Here is a 23,269-nt window from a genome sequence, read left to right on the forward strand (position 1 = left end):
TTAAATAAAATATTGCTTTTTTGGTTCGCACCAATATAGTATTTCAATGTGATACAATAAATTTCAAATCAAGATGAACCCCGCTATAAAGAACATCAACTTACCACAAGCTCGTTATAACGAGATAATTTCATGGACCACCTTGTAAGTTCTATTTATACCCCTCCCCCATAAAATAAGATTCCATTAGAGTTATAATAGCGATACCAATAAACCCAATTCTCATATTTTTTAAACAAATGTTATCTTGATTTTCTCTTGATAGAAAGATAAAATTATTGCAAAGCATCTCGATACAGAATAGAGTCTGTTGCATGGGAAACTATTTAAGTGTAAAAGGATTGCAAAATCATATATATAATACAGATTCTGCAAATAGTTTTCAGTCAGTTCTGAGCCAGCTTTGGTGAGCTCATGAACACGCACAGATCAGAATATTCGAACGTTCGATTTCAACCTCTTTCCGACATCTGGATCATAATTGCTAACGTTATAACACACAAATGACATTCAAATCGTCGTCACTGTATCAAATCTTTTACATTTCTATTCCTGATCTCCATGCCTATCATGGCCGTACGCATTTTACTGAAAATGTTCACAAAATTCACCAAAAGTATGCATAAAATCCTTCAATTTCACTTTACAAAATGCAAAAGCATCCGAATGACAAGCTCAGTCGCTTCACTCCCTCGCTTTTGATTTTTTTCAAAGAAAGTTTCCGCGTCCTGCCCCCCCCCCGCAAAAAATTCTGCGTACGGCCATGATGCCTATTTCTTGAAATCAATCATATATATTGATTCATTGAAATACATGCATATCAGAACAATAAAAAGATACATTAATATAAAATTTAATTTCCAATAACTTTGATTAATAGAAAGCCAAATTTTAAGTCGTGGGCGAAAGACAAATAAACATTTACTTTAAGTCTATATCATAAATCTAGAAATTCACTTATTTCAGTATTTTACAATAGCTTACCCTGTACTATACATCATCTTACAAAATATTAGTACCAATAAAAAATGGAAGAACAAAATATATATTTCTCTCACAATCATACTAAAATATAAAACGTTGTGCATGCAGCATTGCATTTCATTAATTCAGATCTTAGGATCTTTTTAATCAACCTATAAGAGATTGATATTTAAAAAAAATCACGTGTGCACGTTGGCATCAATAATGCATATAAGGCATTTTCATTTCTTTGATGCAAGATAAAAAGGCAATGTATATAATACAGCCTACATCAAAGGCGGTGCCGGGAGTCGAACCCCGGACTTTCGTGTGCAGTCGGGCGCCTTAGGCCACTCGGCCACGGCACTTTATTACAAACAGGCCGACCAACTTTTGCTTACATTGAAATTTCATGTAAAGACGACTGACGCTCTGTTTTTACACCAACAGCAGATGGGTTTATCGGGTTAGTTTAAACAATCCCGGAAACAATCTGAGTGCTAAGATGATATCTTTCCTTTCCCATCGCCTATGTTTTCCAAAAATGGGACTTAAATGCTTCCTCATTTCCTCTGGCGTGGATTAACTTTGCAATGTATACTTTCATCGCCATAATTAATTACACATTGTCTTGAATGTAATGGTCTTGATTATTAGATAAAGCAATCTTTTATGGGTATCATGGTCTCCTTATTCAACTGCCAAAATGCTGTCCAAATTGTCCCGTGATCTGACCACGAACATGACGAATGCAATAGGCATATAGACCTACGACTGGTTAGTCGTATATGAATAGCTGATCCTTGAACTACCCCGTTTGAGGCCGCCTTTTATAACTAGTCTCATCTTGCCTCAGAATTGGGTGGCATTTCTCACCAAAGATACAAGACTCGTCGTCTGAAGATCGCGCAAGATCGCAGATCAATCCTCCGAAGATCGATCTTCAAGCCCTTGGCGTTTCAAAGGTTGCGTCCCGTTTACCACGTTTTCAGGCTACCATTAGGGGCGACGTGTTGCGCATTTTCAGTCGGACTGCGACATATCGCGCTTTTCAAGTCTGATGCAGTGATCGTGATTAACATTTATTCTTTTGATCATGACAGCTTTATATTTCATCATCCAAAATCCAATGGGTTCATAATAATAATAATATACAGTTCTTGTATAGCGCATATCACATTATGAATAATGTCTCTATGCGCTTCCAAAGGACTTGGATATTATTACCCCAGCTGTAGCTTGGCAGCCGTAATTACTAAGATTACAGCGCACACGCATTTCAAGGAATAAATTCCTGCCAGGTACCCATTCACCTCACCTGGGTTGAGTGCAGCACAATGTGGATGAATTTCTTGCTGAAGAAAATTACGCCATGGCTGGGATTCGAACCCATGACCCTCTGTTTCAAAGTCAGAAGACTAATCCACTGGGCCACAACGCTCCGCATAGTTATGTACTTATAAGATCTTGACGATTACTCCAAAATGTTGTGCCACGAATCATCAATAATCGTGAAAGCGAATCGTAATAGTTCCTACTAACACGATTTTGCGCCACAATTCAAACGGCGTACTTAATCGTGTGATAATCGTAGTAATCTTATCATATCGTATCAGATCAGTCGTGGTAATCTTGTTAATCGTAGAAAGATTTCGAATGGTTAAAAAACTTTTCGCGATCAGTTACGAACGGCCAATCGCGCTACAGCAGGAACGAGGCGTAAAGATCGTGCGAGATCAATTCAGTTCTGCACAGAGCGTGGCCGTATTAGTTCTGTCAAATCTCGGTCACCATTGACCAAGTTCCAAACGGATTCAAAACTATAGTGTTCCTTCCTGAAAAGTAGAGACTTTTCGCATCGGGACGCAGAACGAATTCAAGAACGCAGCAGACTTTTTGAAACTGCCAGCCACATGACAATGAACTTTTTGGGGTGGTCTTTGTCGAAAATTGATGGACCGGAACAGCATTTTCGTCCGAAGTTTCGAGGCTGAAGAAAAAAAATGCAAATATATATGTCGTGTGTCCAGAGTCCAGACCGAAACTGCTGTTTTGATTCATAAATTTTCGACAAAGACTTCTTGGTTGCTCTTTGTCATGAAGGTCGTTTGACAATACATTCTCTATGCTCTCGAAAGCGTTCTGCGTCACGGTGACCTTGTCATCTGTCGGTCTTGGCTGATGTATATAGTAATATTCACAGCGTATCCTGAGCTTGGTATTTAATTTCGTCGGGTTTCTTCCGCCGAAATTGCCTGGCGTTTTTGAAGACGATGAACCGGTCCTTACTAAAAGTCCTCTGGTAAACGGGGACCAAAACGAGGAACAGTGCAGCTGTGAAAAAGACGCCGATAATGATGTAGATGGCAGTGTTGTATGAACCCGTTTTGTCCACACTTTCACCTGCGTGTGAAAACGATAGAAAAGGGTGATCGGATTAAAGGAAGGGGGGGGGGGTGAGTTCGTCGATTAGTATATTACATTACGAGTAGAAACTAATTATAGTTTCAGGGAAAGTATATCTCTTCTCCTTGACATAGAATCTCACATTAAAAAGAACTGTCATCCCTATCTTTCAATAATAAAGTATTCGTATTTCTCAATAATTATCTAGGCATATTATTCTATTGGTGAATGTTCGTGAATATTTTCTTTTTCTGAACTAGTGAATATAAATCGGTGGGATGTCAAAAATGCCTTATTCTTTCAATTTGTTCTCCTGGTATCAGGCCTATATACCGGATGTTTATCATTATTATATAACCGTCTTACAAAGAGTTGCAATTGATCCGATCAATCACAACTAAGAACGGCCAGCAACGTCAACATCTATTTTGCATGTTTGTTCTTTGATGTATATTCATGCATTCATTTTTACTTGAAAATTCAGTGTGCTTCTTTCAGTTTACAAAGGACATTGTGCAAATTTCTTGTAGAAAAATTATGACACTGATGGATTTCCATAGAGTTACGATTAATTGGATCAATTATAGCTCTTTGCATAGACGGGGCACTGGTATTAGGCCTATGTACCGGATGTTTATCATTATTATATAACCGAAGTTTATGACAAATGTTGTTCCAAGCATGCTCAGTGTTTTTTTTTTTATTGTGTCTACGATTGTGCAATAATGATTAGGTTTTCTCACCTGTCATATGAAATAATACATAAACATCTTTTACTCTATTTCTTTTGAATCTGATTTTCAAAATGTCGCCTTACCAAACATGGCCGCCAAAATCCCTCCAATTCCGCATGCGAGCATGGCGTAAGACCAGAGGAGAGAGCTGTAAGAAGCTTCGTAGAGCTGGTAAGCGACCGAGTGAGCGAGGGAATCGAGCGGCGCCATGATAAAACAACCTTCAACTGTAAAAAAAAAAAAAAAAAAAAAAAAACAGATACAAAAAATGGCGGGGGTGAGAGATGGATGGTAACGGTGCGATAGCAAGGTGTGTGTTTTTTTTTCTTCTCTCCCCCTAAATTCTTGCATGTTTTCCACATGGGGGGATAGAAAAGCAAAGTGCATGATAAACAAATCTAGGCCGTATAACTCTGTAGGCTATTGAGTGTGAAAAAAACTGACGTCACATTTTGGGTTGTCTCCCTCAAAATAATGTTGCACTATGGGTAAGGGTAGTTACACTCTATGGGTGTTACGATGCAACTGGTTCACATTTCTGCTTTAAATACTAACTTACCGGCAACAATGGCGAACATGACAGCTTCCGTTTTCGCAAAGAAACTGGCATACAGCACGCCGGCACCTATGCAGTTGGCAGCCATCATGTAGAATAACTTCGGAATCGGTAGTCGATCGACGACGATGCCGATGAAGATCTTGCCGAAGATCTCGGTCAGGCCCATGGTGGCCATCATCAGGCTCGCCTTCCACTTGGAGAAACCCGCCAACACGATGAAATTGACCTGTAAATCACATTGTTATGTTAAAGATCAGGGGCCCATCTTACAAAGAGTTGCGATTGATCCGATCAATCGCAACTATGGAAAGCCAGCAAAGTCAACATATAAAATGCATGTTTGTTCAAAAAAAATTCTAGACATGAATATAAATCCATAAATCCAATGATTTCTTGACAATTTGGTGTGTTCTCCTTTGTTTACAAAGGACATTTTGCAAATTTCCTACATAAATTATGACACTGATGGACTTCCATAGAATTTCGACTGATTGGATCAATCGTAACTCTTTGTAAGACGGGGCCCAGATATTGGAGACAATATAAAAAAAAAATCATCAGTATTGGCATAATCATCATCAAGTAAAAATCCAATATTCGAAATTACCACTAAAGCAATGTGAATATGCAATGTGGTGAGGAATGCCCAAGTTTATATGGATCATAATTATCATCACCACTACCATTATCATAACAATCTTCACCACCACTACCACCACAATTCATACATCATTTACTTCCTCCTTCTCCTCCTCCTCCTCATCATCATCATCACCATCAATACCATCACCATCAACATTATTGGCATCACATCATCCTCATTCTAATAATCATCACCCTCAACACCAACATCATCGCCAGTCACCACCATCGTCATTATCACCATCATAATCGTCATCATCATCATTACCAACATCATCATCACAATCATCATCCTCATCATCATCATCATCATCACCATCAGCAACATTTTTATCACCATCATCACTGTCATCAATTAAATTATCATCATTACTGCTATCATCACAATCAACGTCATTTTCGTCATCATCGTAATATCTATAAACCAAAGCAACAGGTTTATACAGATCGGGAATATAAACTTTCATGTTGGACCCCCACAATCCGCCAAAAATCATCCAGGTGCTCGGAAGAGTTGCTTATTGTCTTTTTGAGTTCGGCTGAATTCGTTTATCCGTCTTCTGCACTCGATGTTTAACGTATAAAACTTGCAAATATGTGTGATATAATTTCATTTCATTTCATTTATTGGTTTTTGCAACATTTTTCATAACAAAATTCTGGACAAGAAAATACATATCTGAAACTTGACATCAAGATAATGAACAATAGTTTTGTATATAAATCATCAAATATATCTTACATAAATGAAAATCATTAAGTGGTATTTTCTGTTTCACAATAAAAATAGGATGGTTGCAAGGGTCGTCACAAAAGCAAAGCTTGAAAACGTAACAACCCTGGAATATAGCCAAAATAATTAATATCTATTGTCATTTAAACGTGCAGGTGCATGAGGGACTGGGGGGGGGGGGGGGGAGATGCTTGGTCCTTAGCATGGAATTTTAGAAAATAACACGTTTTGTTGTTTGATTTTAATTTATACATGTTCTAGATAAAAGTCAATGTCTAATTAAAATAATGATAACAATTGTAATGATTTTCTTTTTTAATTTGTTAGGTATTGGTTTAATTGCATTTCTTTTATAGTTCGTTTAAAGGAATAAAATGATCTTGTCAGCTTGAGTGAATCTGGCAATGCATTCCAAATATCAGGTCCATGATGTCTTAGTGTTTTATGTGCAAATAGTGTCCTGGGATTGTTTAAGTGAATATTATTGCATGTTCTTGTTGGATATGAGTGTAAATTGTTATTATATGAAAATAAATCCGTGAATACCGGAGGAAGCATGTCGTAATTATATCTATACATAAAAAGTGCTACTTGTAAAGTATTAATATCATTTATCTTAAATATTTTCAGACGATAAAAAAGAGGGTCTGTATGTGAAAGATATGCAGATTTGGAACACATTCTAACCGCTTTCTTTTGCAATAAAAGTATATGATTAAGCCTTGTTTTGCAGCTATTCCCCCAAATGAGGTTACAGTAGTGAATATATGGTAAAATCAATGTATTATATATCATAACAAGAGATTTCTCTGGTAAGATTTGTTTTAGTCTACATAGTATTCCAATTCCTTTAGCTACAGAGGAAGACACGTTGCTTATGTGCGGAGTCCATGATAAATGATTGTCTATTGTTATACCAAGAAATTTTACGTATTCTTTTTTATCTAAAGGCACATTATCAATTTTTATATCTTGTATAAAATTTTCATTTCTATGAGATGATTGAAAATGCATAATATGAGTTTTACTTATGTTAAGAGATAACTTATTACATTTAAACCATGATGAAACTTTATTTAATTCTAAATTCATTATATTTATTAATTCTGGTAAGTTCTTGTGAGATAACAAAATATTAGTATCATCGGCGAATAAGATGAAAGAAAGAATGGAAGATGAATTTACTATATCATTAATGTATATTAAAAATAACAAAGGTCCCAGAATAGAACCCACCGGGATGCCGCAATTGATAAACGATAAAGGAGACTTAACATCATTGATAAAAACGTATTGTTGCCTATTGGAAAGATAACTCTTAATCCATGACCAAGCAATGCCCCTTATCCCGTAATTATACAACTTATGAAGTAAAATACCATGGTCAATGGTATCGAAAGCTTTACTTAGGATCATAAATAAAGCAATTGTGTGATTTTTTTCTGAAAGTGAGTTTACAACTTTGTCCAGCAATTTGGTTATTGCGAAATCGGTAGAGAATTTTTTCTAAATCCAAACTGGGCTGGTGTAATAATCTTATTAAATGACAAAAAGGAATCCAATCTTTTGTAAACAATTCTTTCTAATATTTTTGATATGCATGGTAAAAGAGAAATAGGCCGATAATTTGTAACTTGAGTAGGATCATCTTTTTTATAAATCGGGACTACTTTGGCTATTTTCAATAGCTCAGGAAAGCATCCAGTTGAGAGTGATAAGTTAAAAATATGTTCCAATGGAGAAACAATACATGTTACAATTTGCTTTAACAGTTTTGTACTAATACCATCATAGCCTGTTGACTTCTTTGATGTTAAAGCTTGTACTATTTTAATTATTTCATGTCGGTCTGTGGGAGTAAAAAACATTGTATTTTGATTTGGCTGGGAAAGATATTCTTTAAAATTCGTATTGTCACTAACTATCTTGGAAGCTAAATTGGGACCGATGTTTGTAAAGAAACGGTTGAATGATTGTGTGATTTCAGCCGGTTGAGATATTTCTTCATTGTCTATCTTAAGACTGTCCCTGTTGCTATGTGGTTTGCTTTTGTTAATCAATTTGTTTATAACTTTCCACGTGGCATTTAAATTTCCTTCTGCATCTTTTAATTCCTTACAATAATAATCTTTTTTGGATGAGCGGATTACACTGTTAAGAGTATTGCGATATTTTTTATACTTCTTAAGACTTTGTTCAGACGGTTTAGAAATATACGATTTATAAAGTTTATTGCGTTTTTTAATTGAACGTATAATTCCTCGAGTGATCCATGGGTTTCTTTTATCATTTTTGCGTTGTTTTCTTTGAACAAGTGGTATATTTTTATTATAATAATGGGTTAGTTTGTCAATAAAGTATTTGTAAGCTCTATTAACATCATGCTGAACCATAATTTCATGCCAGTCTTCTCTTTCTAAGTCTTCAATTAAGGCCGAAATAGTATTCAAATTTTCTTTTCTATATTTTCTTTTATTCGGCTTTTTATTATCATTAAGCTTCAGAAGTGGAGAAATAAAAAATATTGGTAAGTGATCCGTAATATCATAAGTAAAAACACCACTATGATTATTATCATTAAAAGAATTGGAAAATATGTTATCAATTATTGTCGCTGACATTGGAGTTATCCTAGTAGGTATATTTATACATGGATAAAAGTCATATGAAAATAGTGTATTCAAAAATGTATTTATGATATTCTCACTGGCATCATGATTTCCGATTAAATGTGACGTGCTTTGTATATGATTTGACAAGTCAATATTGAAATCGCCCATTATGTAAATATGTTTATTTTCTCGTGAAATTTTATCCAATTCACTATCTAAGTTTTCAAGAAAGTTGTTAATATTGCTACCTGGGGGTCTGTATAATGTTCCTATGACTACATTTTTTCCAACTTTATTATCTATTTCAATGAATAAACTTTCTATATCTTCAAAATGAATATCTGTTCTAAGTTTATATTTGATATTTGAATTAATATACATTGCCACCCCTCCTCCTCTTCTTTTCCTCCTATCAATGTGTATCATGTGATAACTTGGTAAATTATAGATACTTGGAGAATTTGACTTCAACCAGGTTTCCGAAATACCAATGACTGAAAAAGAATAATTGTTTAGAGAAGTTAAAAAAGTTTCGACAGAGTCAAAGTTTTTGCAGATACTTCTGGAATTGAAATGTAGTAAACTGAAGTTATTATTAACATCAACATTGCCATCGTTATTGTCGTTTAATTCAAAGGCTGATATAAATTCCTGTGAAGTATAATATTTGCAATTTTTTGCATAATTTCGACTATGAATAGTGTCAATTTCATCCAAATGTGAGGTCATTTAAATACCATAATATAAGAGAAAGGACCAAGCAGGAAAGTGACAAGGGAAAAAGGGAATGGGGGTGCAGAGGGGTGCAGGACGAAGGAAAACATCTTTCGAAAAAATATGCTAATAATAAATACATTCTGACTATAATAATGATAGAGTTTGACAATCATCTGAAATATTCTCTTTTAGAAAAAGGCCTTCAGTCCAAAGGGCAAAGCATATATTATTTTGAATCGATCAAACCTTCATTAAACAAAGCGTACCTGTTGAATGCCATTATTGAATCGGGAGAGCTTACATTTATTTTGCTTTTAATTCAAGTTTGTGTGGGTTCCTGTGAGAAATCTACGATGCTCTCTATTCAAGGTGCACGTTTGGCGAACATTCTAGCAAAGGCATGCTGAATGCGAATGGTGAATGCAATTTTAGACCGTGACTCGAAAATGTTTGCGTGCCCAAAGGACGAAGACAAAACAACAACAAAAAACACAAAACCTGGACTCACCGTACTAAAGTAAAGAAAAGACACGCATACGTTCCCACAGAGCACCCCTATCCCAAGTAGCCAGACGTCCGGGTAACCCAACAGTTGGAACCAACCACCACACTTGGACAGTTTCCTGCTGTCTTCCTTCTCTCCTTCAACTCCACCTCCTGACCCAATCGCCACCAATTTTTCATTCCCGCCACTTTCTGCTCCACTGTACTTCACATCGGAACAACCAGAGGCTTTGCCATCCGTTGCTATAGCAACAAGAGCATTCGAATCATCGCTGATGCAACCGTTCTCCACTATGCACGGTTGACTCCTAGATTCGTCCTCCAGCATTTTCTCCTTAGCTGAGATTTCAGTCGCGTTAAACAGCTGTGATCGTTTCTCGTCGTCATCGTCGTCCTCGTCGTGTGACGGTGGTGGTTCGACGAACACCATGGTGCAGGGGAGAGCGATACTGAGGAAGGTGGCGCACGAGATGCGCAAGGCGTTCCTCCACCCCCACCGCGAGATCATGGCGTACATGATCGGATTGTACACAAGTATACCTACGTAGGATATAATGAATAGAAATAAATATCAATAACAAGTAGGCCTACAGTGAGTGATAAAAACTCGATATCAAAAGGCATTCACTCCTGATGATATCGGAATATGGAACTGACTCTTAGCATCTCCCTCGAGTCTTTCAAGCAAGATGATACAGCAAAGGATGTTTCCTTAAAGCCTCTTCTGCTTTTAACAGCGCATAGTCATGATAGTCTTGTTAAGCTATATTCATCTGGAAAGTAAGCACTTTGACAAGCACAAGTTGAAGACGATAACAAGTTCATAATTTATATCATGTACAAGAAAATCTCGATGTTATTTCCTACCTCGAAAACTGGAAGGATGATTGTACTCAGCATCCCCCTTATCCACCCCACCCCCCCCCCTCCCCGCTGGGTACGCCACACTGTAAAATATTGGGTAAAATTTTAACCAGCACGAGGGTTATTATGCGTCCAACCAATTCAGGACAGTATTTTACCCCATGCGGGAAGGATATCGTCCAGTAAGGTTAAAAAATAAGCAGCAACTACTTTAGAATGGGCAAAATTTTCATCACACCGGATGCCCAAAAGAAATGCCAAATGTTGATTGGACGCTTTACTCTCATGGATCACTTTTACCCAATTTTTTTAAAGTGCACTGACTTTGATACTCCATTTACCTGTGTTAACCCCAGCCGTTGAAATCCCGAATGCCAATGTGGTGTGCTTGACGGGGAAGTAGGCGAGGATTGAGAGGAAGGCACCCGAGCAGATGAAGCTGTTGCCCACACCGAAGAGAAAACTGTAAGAGCCAAAGAGGGGTAACACACCGGGCATGAAGGAACTGATGAGGGTCGAGAGGGAACAGACGACCACGCCCAGGATGAGGGCGGGTCGGCACCCGATGCGATTGACGACAGGTGTAGCGAAGATGCAGAAGATCCAGGTGCACCCGTAGGCGACCGTCCCGAGGTAACCTGGCAGAAAAAGAAGAAGAAAGCAATAAAAATAAAGACTTTATTGGAAGTGAAAATGAAAATAAAACAATGCAATTTTTTATCACTTTGACCGCATATATGAGTATTCAATAAATTAGATTTTCTCGCATTTATGAGCCATCAATGTGGTCTCACCGGCTTGAATCCGTTGACAAAATATATTTCGACAAGTCCACCCTAACAAAAAGTTGATTTGAATAAAAGGGGAACAAATCTATAGCATGCATAACACTGAACATTGATGTAAAATAAGGAAGTAATGACATTTGAAGAAAAAAAAATCGCTGAATTTCATAAAACAGTAACACGCACACTCGGTACGCAAACGAGGGGATTGACAGGCCTGGGATTGATGACTTCACCCATTCACTATTTCCTTTGTTTTTCATTACATTGAAATATGAAATATTTTAATTTTCTCCTCCTTGAACAAACTAAGATTTATTCCTCCATGAACATTTGAAATTGCCATTGTTTTAACACTTTTAAATTAAAGCATAGTAAAGAAACATGTAACACAACTTCATATGTCGTAATTATACATTAGAAATTCAGATGGATTATGAAATATTTAAAATAACATGTTGGAAATGGAAAGGTCCACTGTGAAGTTGTGCTTGTAAATCGTGGACCCCTCGAATGAAATTATTCACTAATAGTCAATTGCATAATTGAAATAATGATAGTGGCCAACAGAGGGGAAGAGGAAAAAAGTGAAATCAACAAAATAAAACATGAAATGACCAATTTACGAAAAATATCGAGGGGGGCGTGATGCAGAGAACATCTTTTCTCGAAGACCCCCATGTTAAAATTCCCGCATACATTCGTAATTCCGAAGCTTCGTTATTCCGAAGGTTCGGATATTCCGAAGGTTCGTATTTCCGAAGGTTCGTATTTCCGAAGGTTCGTAATTCCGAAGGATCGTTAGTCCGAAAACGAAATGAGGTTCGTAATTCCGAAGGTTCGTTAGTCCGAAAACGAAGTGAGGTTCGTAATTCCAAAGGTTCGTTAATCCGAAAAAGAAATGAGGTTCGTAATTCCGAAGGTTCGTTAGTCCGAAAACTAAATGATTAACGAACCTTATTTCGTTTTCGGACTTACGAACCTTCGGAACAAGGAACCTTATTTCGTTTTCGGATTAACGAACCTTCGGAACAACGAACCTTATTTTGTTTTCGGATTAACGAACCTTCGGAACATCGAACCTTATTTCGTTTTCGGATTATCGAACCTTCGGAATAACACCACAAATGTTCGGATTAACGAACCCTTTTACGTTTTCGGATTAACGAACATCGAGGTATATGCAATTTACGTGTTTCGGAATTACGAACCTTCGGAATAAAGAACCTTCGGAATTACGAAGTGTAACCAAAATTCCAGTTCCCAACCACCACCATTTGCCGAGGGACATCCATATAGTTCTTGAGCCCCTCATTGATAGCAACTTCTTTTCTTAAGGGTATGTTTTTTTTTTATTTTGGGGGCGCACACCCTTACCCTTTATAAATCCGAGTGCTCCCCCCCCCCCCACCGCGGTTGGTTATATCGACTGCTATCATTTTGTTGAGACATAATGAGATAGATGATATAAATTAATATACTGTATACAGGCATGACTGACAGACTCACGCCAAGTAAGCGGGTAATACAATGAACAATACAACAAATACAACAAATAGGATCTCTGAAGGTGTAGAAATCGATATAAACATAAATAAAATCTGCTTGTAAGGATGGAAGAAAAATAATCGACCTTTTTTAACGTACAAACGCGTGTTTTCAGAATAACCTCTCTCATAGTATGATTCTAAAAATTCTGATCAACGAGGAACTCGATAAAGCTCATTGTTTATTATCATTTATTTACTTATTTATTTATATATTTATATATATATATATATATATATATATTTATTTATTTATTCATTCATTCATTATTGTGTTTGCTTATTTATTCATCTATTTATATTTTCTCTTTTAAAAAGCAGGGTAGTCCCGTTCAAGCCAGAGCCTGCTTTACAAGGGATCCCTGACGCCCTGACGTCAAGCATATGTGTGATGCAAAGTTCAATACTGTAGTGCAAAACTATTCAACTGGTAAGCTTTGATAGTAGATGAAAGGTGAAAATTGCATATATTGCATTGTTGAATTGCAATTGGTGAGTAGTCCCCCGTACGAAACTAGGCCAAAGAGCGACTCCTATACGCGGTGATTTTTCTTTTGTGGGAACACTTTATAATAACGGATCTCATTTCACATGTTTTCAACCCCGGTTTTCAACTTAACTAAGTTGAAATATCACTCCAAATATATATATATATGAATGGAGTATGTACCAAGGAGCTTACCTACGAACTAAACATTCAAATTTGAGATGAATTGATAAGTTTTCAGGAGCTTATCCGCACTTATCTTTGCTATTCCTTTTGTACATCGCTATCCAATATTATTAAAGCACTATTAATGTGGATTTGTAAACAATAAGTATATTTTTTCCAGTATCCAGTTCCTCTGAAATTGCCAAACAATAAAAGCAACAACAACAACACCCCAAAGGAAATATGACTAACTGAGCACAATCGGTAGAGAGGGGTTTCGGATTCCGGTGACCCGGGTTCGATTCCCACTTGGTGCGCTAATCCTCATACCAGGGGAGCGTTTCATCAACATTTCCATGCAACAAGTTGTCAAGTCTGACAACTTTCCTTGAGAATGATTGGCTGAAAGTCACTGTTACCATGGTAACTGTCGGATAAAACAGTACTTGTCGGATAAAACGTCCGACAAGAGAGAGAGAGGGGCGCACGGGGGATTGTCATTCAGTGAATTTTATGATTTGTGTTTGTTCTGTTATTATTATGTTAATGTTTATCTTAAAACATTGTTCTGTTTTTATGATAATCATTGAATGTCAGCATTCAATATCAACAAACTTTGGATTTGATCATTAACATACCTTACATCAAAAAGACCCTATCATATTTTCTCAAATCAGTTGTAGATCACATGCACTACCTGTTGCCAAATGCAATTTTTATGCTACACATCTCATACTGCAATACAGTATACACTGTACCGATTTTCTGGCTTAGGAGACGAATTCAATTATGTTTTGTCCCCTCATTTCAAAGAGAGATATTACCACAGAGCAAACACCGTGTTCTGATGTTCCCAAGTATTATGTTGCTCACGGAATATCTTTTTGATGCTTAAAAAAAAACGTGTCCATGATCAGTTTATCATGTTGGATTTTTTTTTGGTCAACAAAGATATTTTGTTACTTCGTGACTTTTCATGTAATTCTAGTATACATTTCGTTCGCGCAATGGTAAATAAGACGATTTTGGTGTGTAAATAGACTTTATAATTATGGAGTATTATTCTGAATAATAACTCCACGGTATGTGTTTCATATACATTCATGTGTATTTTCTATGCAGGTATATATAATGCACTAATACATTTGTTTGTGTAATTGTTGTATGTTGTTTATATTATGTAAATATCTTTGTACTATACTTTTAATTAATATAATTGAATGTAATTATACATGTATGTAGTGATATATGTATCATATTTTCTGTTGGTAATAAACCACTGACTCTGAATGTTGCTCTTATACCCCGAAAGGGTCAAGCGTGAAAATAAAATCTTACATCTTACCCCCTCCCCTATAAAGCAAGAATAAGAAGTGCCGTCTTGATGTTGAACCAAAATAACTTAAAAACAAAGCAACTCGTGTTTACAGTTTAAATGCAAACTCTAAAATGAAAAGGAGAAAATTGAAATATTACCACATGCACAGTAACGCTATCGACCCAGAAAAAATGAAATAAAAAAATAATCATGTCATCTTTAAAAATAAAATAGAATATTCGGAAAGAATTTGTTCAGCAGATTCATCCATTTTACAGCGGCACATGGGCATGACCAGCCCCGACCCCCGACCCCTTTTTCAATTTAGTCATTCGCGGAATTAGGTAAGGTACCCCCCCCCCCCAGTTGAAACATTTGTCTTCATCCGCCCCTTTATATAAAAATCTTGGTGCCATCGCTGAATTAATTTTAATAAAAGTGAAAATCCATTTCCTTTTTCAACTTTCCATAATTTCTGTCCATTTTTATAAATCTGGATGGTGAAAAGAAATTCGCTCTTGCGACTATATTGCTCCGGGCTTAATTTCATCTAGATGTAGGGTTAAGGTTGGTTAGGGTTGCAGGATCGTTTTTTATGTTAGGTTTAGGGTGGGGTTTGTGCTAAATCCAGGGTTGAAGTTGGTAATTCCATAGTGTGTGGAATTTAGAGCGGAGCAATTGTCGCGGGAGCAAATATCATGGAACAAGTTGGATCCGCCCCCTGTACACTAGAATATGAATGACTAAAAGTGGCCAAAAAAAAAAAAGGCCGCGGAACGGTTTTCAAAGTGGGGGGGGGGGGGGGGCTGACCATGCAAAAAATCATAATCGTATGGTCATTTTTGCGTTTTTTGTACACGGCCCCTGAAAGACACGACATGCTGTCACTTACCCGTGGTCGTGACGTCACTGTCGAACTCCTCCATGAGCTCGACCATGAGGAGGCCGAACGAATAGAAGAAACCATGAACGACGATGAAAATGAGCGCGGCGCAGACGGTGACGACCCACCCCCAGTTCCGTTGGATTCTGCCTGGGAGCTGGACTTCCCTCATTCGAATCCACGGTCTAGACATGGTCGTTGATCACCGACGCCGGCGACGTTGTTGACGAAGACGACGAGGGGGAATCGGACGGCCTGTCCCGATATCACCCAATTTCCAAGACCTAAGTTCAGACACAGTTAAAAAAAAGACTATAGTTTAAACAATGGATGGTGGGGGTTTAAATCTCAGTAGATCATTGTCCGCTTCGACGTCGTCCTCAATGGCGTCATGAGGTCAGAGTGGTGAAGATGAAAGCGATAATAAACATAGAGATAGATGCAGAACAGTCCCCGAGAGCAGCCAATATAGATAAATGTCAATCCAAATGCACATATCAAAAGGATATTGTTTGATCAACTACAAAGCGCCTGATCCGTTTTATTCCGTGTAACGTGTAACAGGGATTGGTATACGACCCCAATGACGATAACGTCAGAAAGAATGTGATGATGGTGACGATGTCAAGTCTAAGTGATCGTGTCCAATCCCTGAATTCTGTTCTTTTACAAATAACCATTAAGACAAACAATGATCAGCTCTCATGACCACGAAATATAGCAATTAGGAAAACCATGTAATATGAGGTAGATCACTATTTCGTTCCACAATATCTTATCGACCGGCACGTTTATCGTATACAACGGATCATATGAATTACTATGACTGCACGCGATCATAATGTTCAGTATACAACAATAACCGTACCGTGAAGTAACCAAAATGAGCAACAAAAATCATACATAAAACGCACAGGAGTCCTTATCACAAAGGACTTACGAGTTAAGAAACATCGTCGATATGATAACTATACAATGAATGAAAGCATAAAAGCAAAATTGTTTTGTCACAAACCGATTGAACCTTCGCATTGATTTCCACAGTGCGTATAAAAACTATAAATTCACATTCTGAAAAATCTGTCAAACTTATATTTCAAACTGAAAACCAGATATTTAAAAAAATTATGATCTAAAATCTCCTCTATCAGTTTACCACGAAATGACAAATATCTAGACCAGTCTTTTGACGGTTGAGCGAACGCTGACAATTTTCGCTCAAAAAGTTCGCAAATAGTTCCGTCAAGGTTTGCTGCGACAAAAGGAAAAGAAATGTGCACAAAGAAAGCACCAGTGCAAATCGAGTAATCTCAATCAAAATACATTCACATTTGTTTATGTTGAAATTGTAAGTCGATTCATCATCATGACTTTAATGTCCAATAATTTGTTTATTCTTGAACTGATGAAAATTAATGTGCAATTCCCTTAACAAATCTACCGGGGATACACTCTTAAAACTTAAATATAAAAAAAATACTTAAAATTTTGAAGAACCTTTCGTTGTTCCGTATTTGGAACCACTGGGTTCTTCAATGAACCAGAAAAGGGCTTTAAACAGTTATTTGGAATGATTTCGGTTCTACAACCCTTTAAAGCAGATACGAACCAATAGCGCCATCTTGAGTCCTCAACTATACTCATAACTGGCCAGTTTCCTGACCCATAATGCTAGTGTAGTCTAGTAATGTAGACACACTTGAATGATAACATGCTAATTAACTACTCGATACATTTATAACGTAATAATTATGTTACCAAGTAGCAAAACAATTACTTTTTCCTCTCAAATCATTTTAGTTTCTTTACAATTAAAGGTCAATTTATTATCTGTAGTATTAGTAAATATCTGAAAACGTATATTTTAAGACTATGTATTTATAACACACAGTCAATGAGAGACCACACACAGTTCACTCCCCCTTTAGAAATATTTATACCAACCTACTCTCTAAATGCAAAGGAGCTATTCTGGTCTCTGATCACACTTCTCTCAGAGTGAATTGAGGGACCACTCCTGATGGAGCAAGGTTTCGGTCTTTCAAGAGTGGGTTTTCACCTTTTTTGGAGTGGTGAAAAGTGGTGAAAATTCACTCTTGAAAGACTGAAATCTCGGGTGTGGCCCTCATCTCACTCTGAGAGGAATTGTCCGCTGTATCCGTTAGGAATCCGTTTTGTGTCCGTCGGCCAGTTGGATTAGAACCCTTTTGTGCTTTTTTGGAGACCCTTAAAAATGTTCCAAATGCGGGACAAAGAAATGCAGCTAGCTCTACCTAGCACCCTTTTTTAAGAGTCTATACAAGACAAAGTCTAAACAATGCAGGGGGACATCAACACATTACCAGCCTTTTCAATGTGATTCTTTCATTTGGGAATATGACTTTGACAAAAAAAAGTTGATAATGATGAGGAAATATTTATTTCACGATGAGATATTGCTTATTGGGCAGCTATTAACATGACAAAAATAATCATATTTCTTCCTTTCTTCTTGACTGAAAAAACCCGGCATGTTTCCCTTTGTTCATCTCATTCTATAATACTTCGAGCGCCTGCAAGAATGGTTGTTATTTTGTCTTTTTTTGTGTAACTAACTTGTGTTTATGTGATTTGCAATCACCTAATAATCATTTGTAAATTTTGTGATATTTATTTCAATTTGTTATAATAAAAACAGAAATAAAAAAAAAGATCCCATTAAAAAACAGTTTTTGGTGTGACTCGAGCACTCGGAGGGGGATCGAGCCCCACAGTGAAGAAGACCTTGAGATGGCGCCCTTGACACTAGAAGTTTGTTTATATTGAGGTTAGGGATATGTAGGCTACAGTGTGTATATACATAGTCCATGGTCTATATAGATGAATCCAACTTCAGATCACTGCAACCTTATATAGGCTTTGGTGGCCAACACGCAGGGGCGGATCCAGGATTTTCCAAAGGGGGGCACATTTTTCCGATGAAAATTTGACGAGCAAAAAAAAAAGAAAAAAGGTTTTCACCTAAAATTGGAGGTCATTATTTAGTCTGCGGACAAGCAAAACAAGCAACAACAACAAAAAAGAGTCCTTATATACCTTCAAAGAGGGGGTGGGCTTGGGTAAAAACGACATATTTACATTAACAAAATGCCCCCCGGATCCGCCTTTGTCATCATGGGTGGGGAGGGGGCTTCAAAAAATTTATTTTCTAAAATCACTTTCAATTGATCATGCAATGAACCTGGTAGGTGTTTCATAAAGCTGTTCGTAAGTTAAGAGCGACTTTAAGAACGACTGGTGATCCTTTCTTGTGGTAAATGGTATATTCATTGGCGACGGTTTAGCGCGTAAGAAAGGATCACCAGTCATTCTTAAAGTCGCTCTTAACTTACGAACAGCTTTATGAAACGGCCCTGGTGAGTTGCTATGCCAATACATTAATAATCTGTTGTCAGGTATATACTCGAAGCTCCCGATAAATAACCATAAAAAACATCATGCAAACCGAATTGGTAAGGCTTATATACATCATCTGTATAATCAGGAGCCTATAATAATATTATGCTAACTTGATAATTTCAATGTAAATTGAACAGGAAATCGTGTATTCTAAATTTCAAGGATGTAAAATATAAAGATCTAGATCGGATGTGCCCAGTCGAGCAATGGATTTATATTTAAACATTGTGGAAAGCTAAAAAATATTTGAATTGAAATCGTTTGCGATTTGAAATAAATGAAGTGTTCGGCTGGTCGCTAGATTTACTCCTCATCCTCGAGATTTCGTGGATAAAAAGGACGTACTAAGTAAAGAAACATAGGTAGTATTCGTAGAGGTGGAGCCTCTGTGGAAGAAGGAGAAGTACAGGAGTGAAGATGGCGCCCTCCAGTTCACTGCAAGATTTTAACCCGTTTTCTTTTGATAAAATTATCATGATATATGGGATGAAAGGCCTATTTCTTAACAGCCTAGATTGTTGTTAGAATAATGGCTAACCCAACTTAAGTGGTGACACGACATCTCCTCCTGCGACAATTGCTCCGGTCTTAATATCTCAGAAGGCATAGGATTAGAGCTAGGATTGTAATAAAGTTTTTGGTTCAGAATAATGTAAAGATTAGGGTTAGGGTCCCGTTAATTTTGGGAGGTAAGGTTTTATGTTTCGTTTAATGTGCAGACTTTCCATCGGAGCGAATGTCATTGAACCATTATAAATAGGCCTGTAGATGTCCTTCTGACGCGAGCCGACCGTGGCTTCTTATATTGCCGCCCTACTGCCGCTCATAATATTCCATGATTTGACTATACGCCACTTATCCTACCAATAATCACCGCCACCACTTCTTGCACATTATAATCACGCACCACCACGACGACCACCAGTCCAAACCGAGCCTACCAGGTCGAGACCCCGGTCGAGACCCCTTGGTCGCGCATGGTATCCACTCGTCAATGGAAGTGGCCCACCCCCGGGGCCTACCACCATCTTCATAATTAACATTGATGATAAAAAAACGATCATCACCAACGGTTTTGCAAGAAGGGGTCCGGGGGGGGGGGGGGCTGATCTCGCATCCCCCAAAATCAGATGGTCATTTTCAAAACCCTTTTTTCTTCAAATTCCCTCTAAAGCTTCAAGATTCCGCAGCCCCTTCGTCATCATCACACCATCTTCCCCATCACCACTTCTCCAACTACCACCACCATCACCACCACCATATCAGCCACACCACCACCACCACCACCCTACCATTTCCACCAACACCACCTAACCACCAATTCACCTGGAAAAACTGCAGTTAAGCCCCTCCACCACCACCACCACCACCATCTCCATCACCCCACCTCCACCACCACTACCATCACCTCCATCACCTCCACCACCACCACCACCACCACCACCACCACCACCAACACCTCCACCAATACCACCACTTCCACCAACACCGAAACAGTGCTCACGAAGCCTCATGTTATGGCTTCGCTCAATGTTTGTTTACGTTTGTTTGCCCGCGATTCCCGGGAGTTCATGCACGTTCGGTGCATTGCATGCATGCAAATTGCAATCGAGTCAAGTGTGACTCATTCACTCCCGTTGTTTGAATATGGCGGTCTTTTCGTATTTGCAAAGTTTGGCGATTTCTCTAATGTCGGTGAATGGTGAGTATCTCCCCTTCGTATTTTACCTGTATGTTATATTTGACGTTAGGAAAGTTACAAGAATACTATTTATGTCCGGCATGAAGACTAAATCGATTTAATAACTATTGATTATCATTTGTTTTCAATCACACACACGACCAGTCACTGTCACTGAGTCAGTGTAATTGTGAATACATCTCCAGCCCAGGCATTACAATTTTACATGTGCTGCATTGAGATTGAGTGCAAGTTGCGGTGTTTCGACGAGCCTGGCTCACATAGTAATGGAATGGGATTGGGATTGGGAATTGGACATGTTTATTATTGGATATCCGATCGCCTTATCGGGGTATATTAAGAGGGACAGCTCACGCTGGTGGCAGTCGCTAAGTTTAATAAGGCTATAAAATTAGAGGGGTGAAAATTTTTTAAATTCATTTAGAAATTTATACATCATCAATTATCGTGCATTGTCTGTCAACTGAATTTCTTCCATTGGAGATGGGGATGTGGCAATCCTAGTATACTGCATGAATCTGCATGATGGCTTTTGATCTTTGAAATATGGAGCCTCCCACTTTATCGGGGGGGGGGGGGGGGATTGGCAACCAGTGGTCATGATGGTACTAGAAATATTGATTACCTTCAATTGTCACAAGCTCACAATCGGTGTTTCCATTCATGTCACCCCATTTTTCCTGACGTGCACCTGTCATTGACAACACTTTTCTGACAGTCGTAACCGTGACACCCAATTATTTTACACCCGATATTCCCATTTGTAAAGGCAAAATTTACATTTTTTGATTGGCCTTTTGGTAATTAATATTCATCAACTAATTTGTATTATCGTGTATATATGGAAAAATCACGCTCCGGCCAGATGATGGACATGTTGTTGTGCAGGCGCAACAGGATATCATCCATCCGCTAGCTGCGCTGGGTGTAGGCCTAGATCTACAGCCACAGATATGACTTTGCTCTTTCGTCTTGAGTTGAGAACAATTACGTTTACTGCTGTAAATAAAAATCTACATGTGGGCCACTCTAGGCGACACCCCAATACTTACCCGTGCTAATAAACTGGGACTCCACTCACGCGCGTTTGGGCCTCCCTAGCTTAGAACTAAGCACTAATATCACCTTAAAAACTAAATCTACAAGGTATGTATAATCTATTTACAACTTTAATAATGTTTAATCGGTACTCACCGGTTCTTTTGTTGCATTTTCAGACCATTTCTCACAATTCTTCGTAAATATTTGCGGCAAATTTTGTCGCCATAGACAGCTTAGCATCCATCTTTATTGATAAATGGAGCGCCCTTTACGATAGTTGTTAATGCCGCGGAGAAATCGTTAGGCATTTTGGCCTGTATTCAAGGCGTTCTTTCTGTTTTATTTTTTATATTGAAGATTGTGCATTTGTTGAATAGCGCCGTCTACGTCAGGTATGAGATCGAGTGTATAAATACACTCTTCCAAAATAATTATGATTCCGACCTGGCGCTGTTTAACTTTCTCTTTCACCTAAATTAGCGATGAATGCTAGCATTATAAAATATATATTATTAACGTCTGACGAAAAGAATAACCAACCGATCAGCTGACGAGAACGCGAATCACGTGATCTTCATATCAGCTTCGATCGCGAGTCAGAAGAGAAGAGCAGCTGCCCAGAAAATCAGGAAAAAGCCGTGAAAATGTAAGTTCCCCTTCATTTCTTTCATTTTTTTGTTGTTGCTAACGATGCATTTACACTATAAAATTATAATTTAAATAAGAGAAAGGAATATAGCTTGTACTTGTGATATAATATATAAATATCCTGTTCTCAGAGATTTCTAACCAAAAATACTACTGATGTCGCCTATGAGGTCCATACATGTAATGTTGGACCTCATTGGTACTAGGAGTGATGTGGGCCTATAACATTTCATTATCCCTGCATTAACATTTCCCAGAGATCTCAAATTTTCCTCCAAATCGTTTTAAAATTTTCCCACTAAATGGAAAGAGTTCCTTTTGAGACATCCACCCTAGCCCTAACCCTAATATATTTATTTTTCACTTTGGGACTGTGGCTGTCGCAAAAAGAACTCCACGTAGATTCCCCACTAAATATTATGTTTAAAAGGATTTTTCAAAAGAAATTTATCAGGTTTATCTGGCCATGAAATCTGCCACCTACAGAGAAAACAATATGGAATTTGACCACGCCTCTCTCG

General features: G+C 37.8%; 2 protein-coding genes across 5 annotated transcripts in view; one reads left to right on the top strand and one right to left on the bottom strand.

The window, feature by feature from the left end:
- Positions 1-23,269, bottom strand: part of LOC129278264 (monocarboxylate transporter 14-like) — a 25,948-nt gene continuing 2,679 nt past the window's right edge. Inside the window, exons 1-7 of one of the 4 annotated variants that reach the window (XM_064110381.1) lie at positions 17,076-17,099; positions 15,929-16,203; positions 11,076-11,372; positions 9,875-10,410; positions 4,663-4,888; positions 4,187-4,330; positions 1-3,366 (exon numbers count right to left, since the gene is read on the bottom strand). In XM_064110381.1, coding sequence (XP_063966451.1) covers positions 3,161-3,366; positions 4,187-4,330; positions 4,663-4,888; positions 9,875-10,410; positions 11,076-11,372; positions 15,929-16,112 — 1,593 coding nt within the window. In that variant the 5' untranslated portion in view covers positions 16,113-16,203; positions 17,076-17,099 and the 3' untranslated portion in view covers positions 1-3,160. The other 3 variants (XM_064110380.1, XM_064110379.1, XM_054914469.2) reach the window with 3 other exon arrangements.
- The window catches only part of LOC135156815 (uncharacterized), a 9,683-nt gene continuing 7,334 nt past the window's right edge, over positions 20,921-23,269 (top strand). The window contains exon 1 of the mRNA XM_064110382.1: positions 20,921-21,059. The gene's annotated coding sequence lies outside the window, so the exon portion shown is untranslated. The remainder of the gene's footprint in view (positions 21,060-23,269) is intronic.

This window comes from Lytechinus pictus, chromosome 15 (assembly GCF_037042905.1).
Source record: "Lytechinus pictus isolate F3 Inbred chromosome 15, Lp3.0, whole genome shotgun sequence".
Lineage (NCBI taxonomy): Eukaryota > Metazoa > Echinodermata > Echinoidea > Temnopleuroida > Toxopneustidae > Lytechinus > Lytechinus pictus.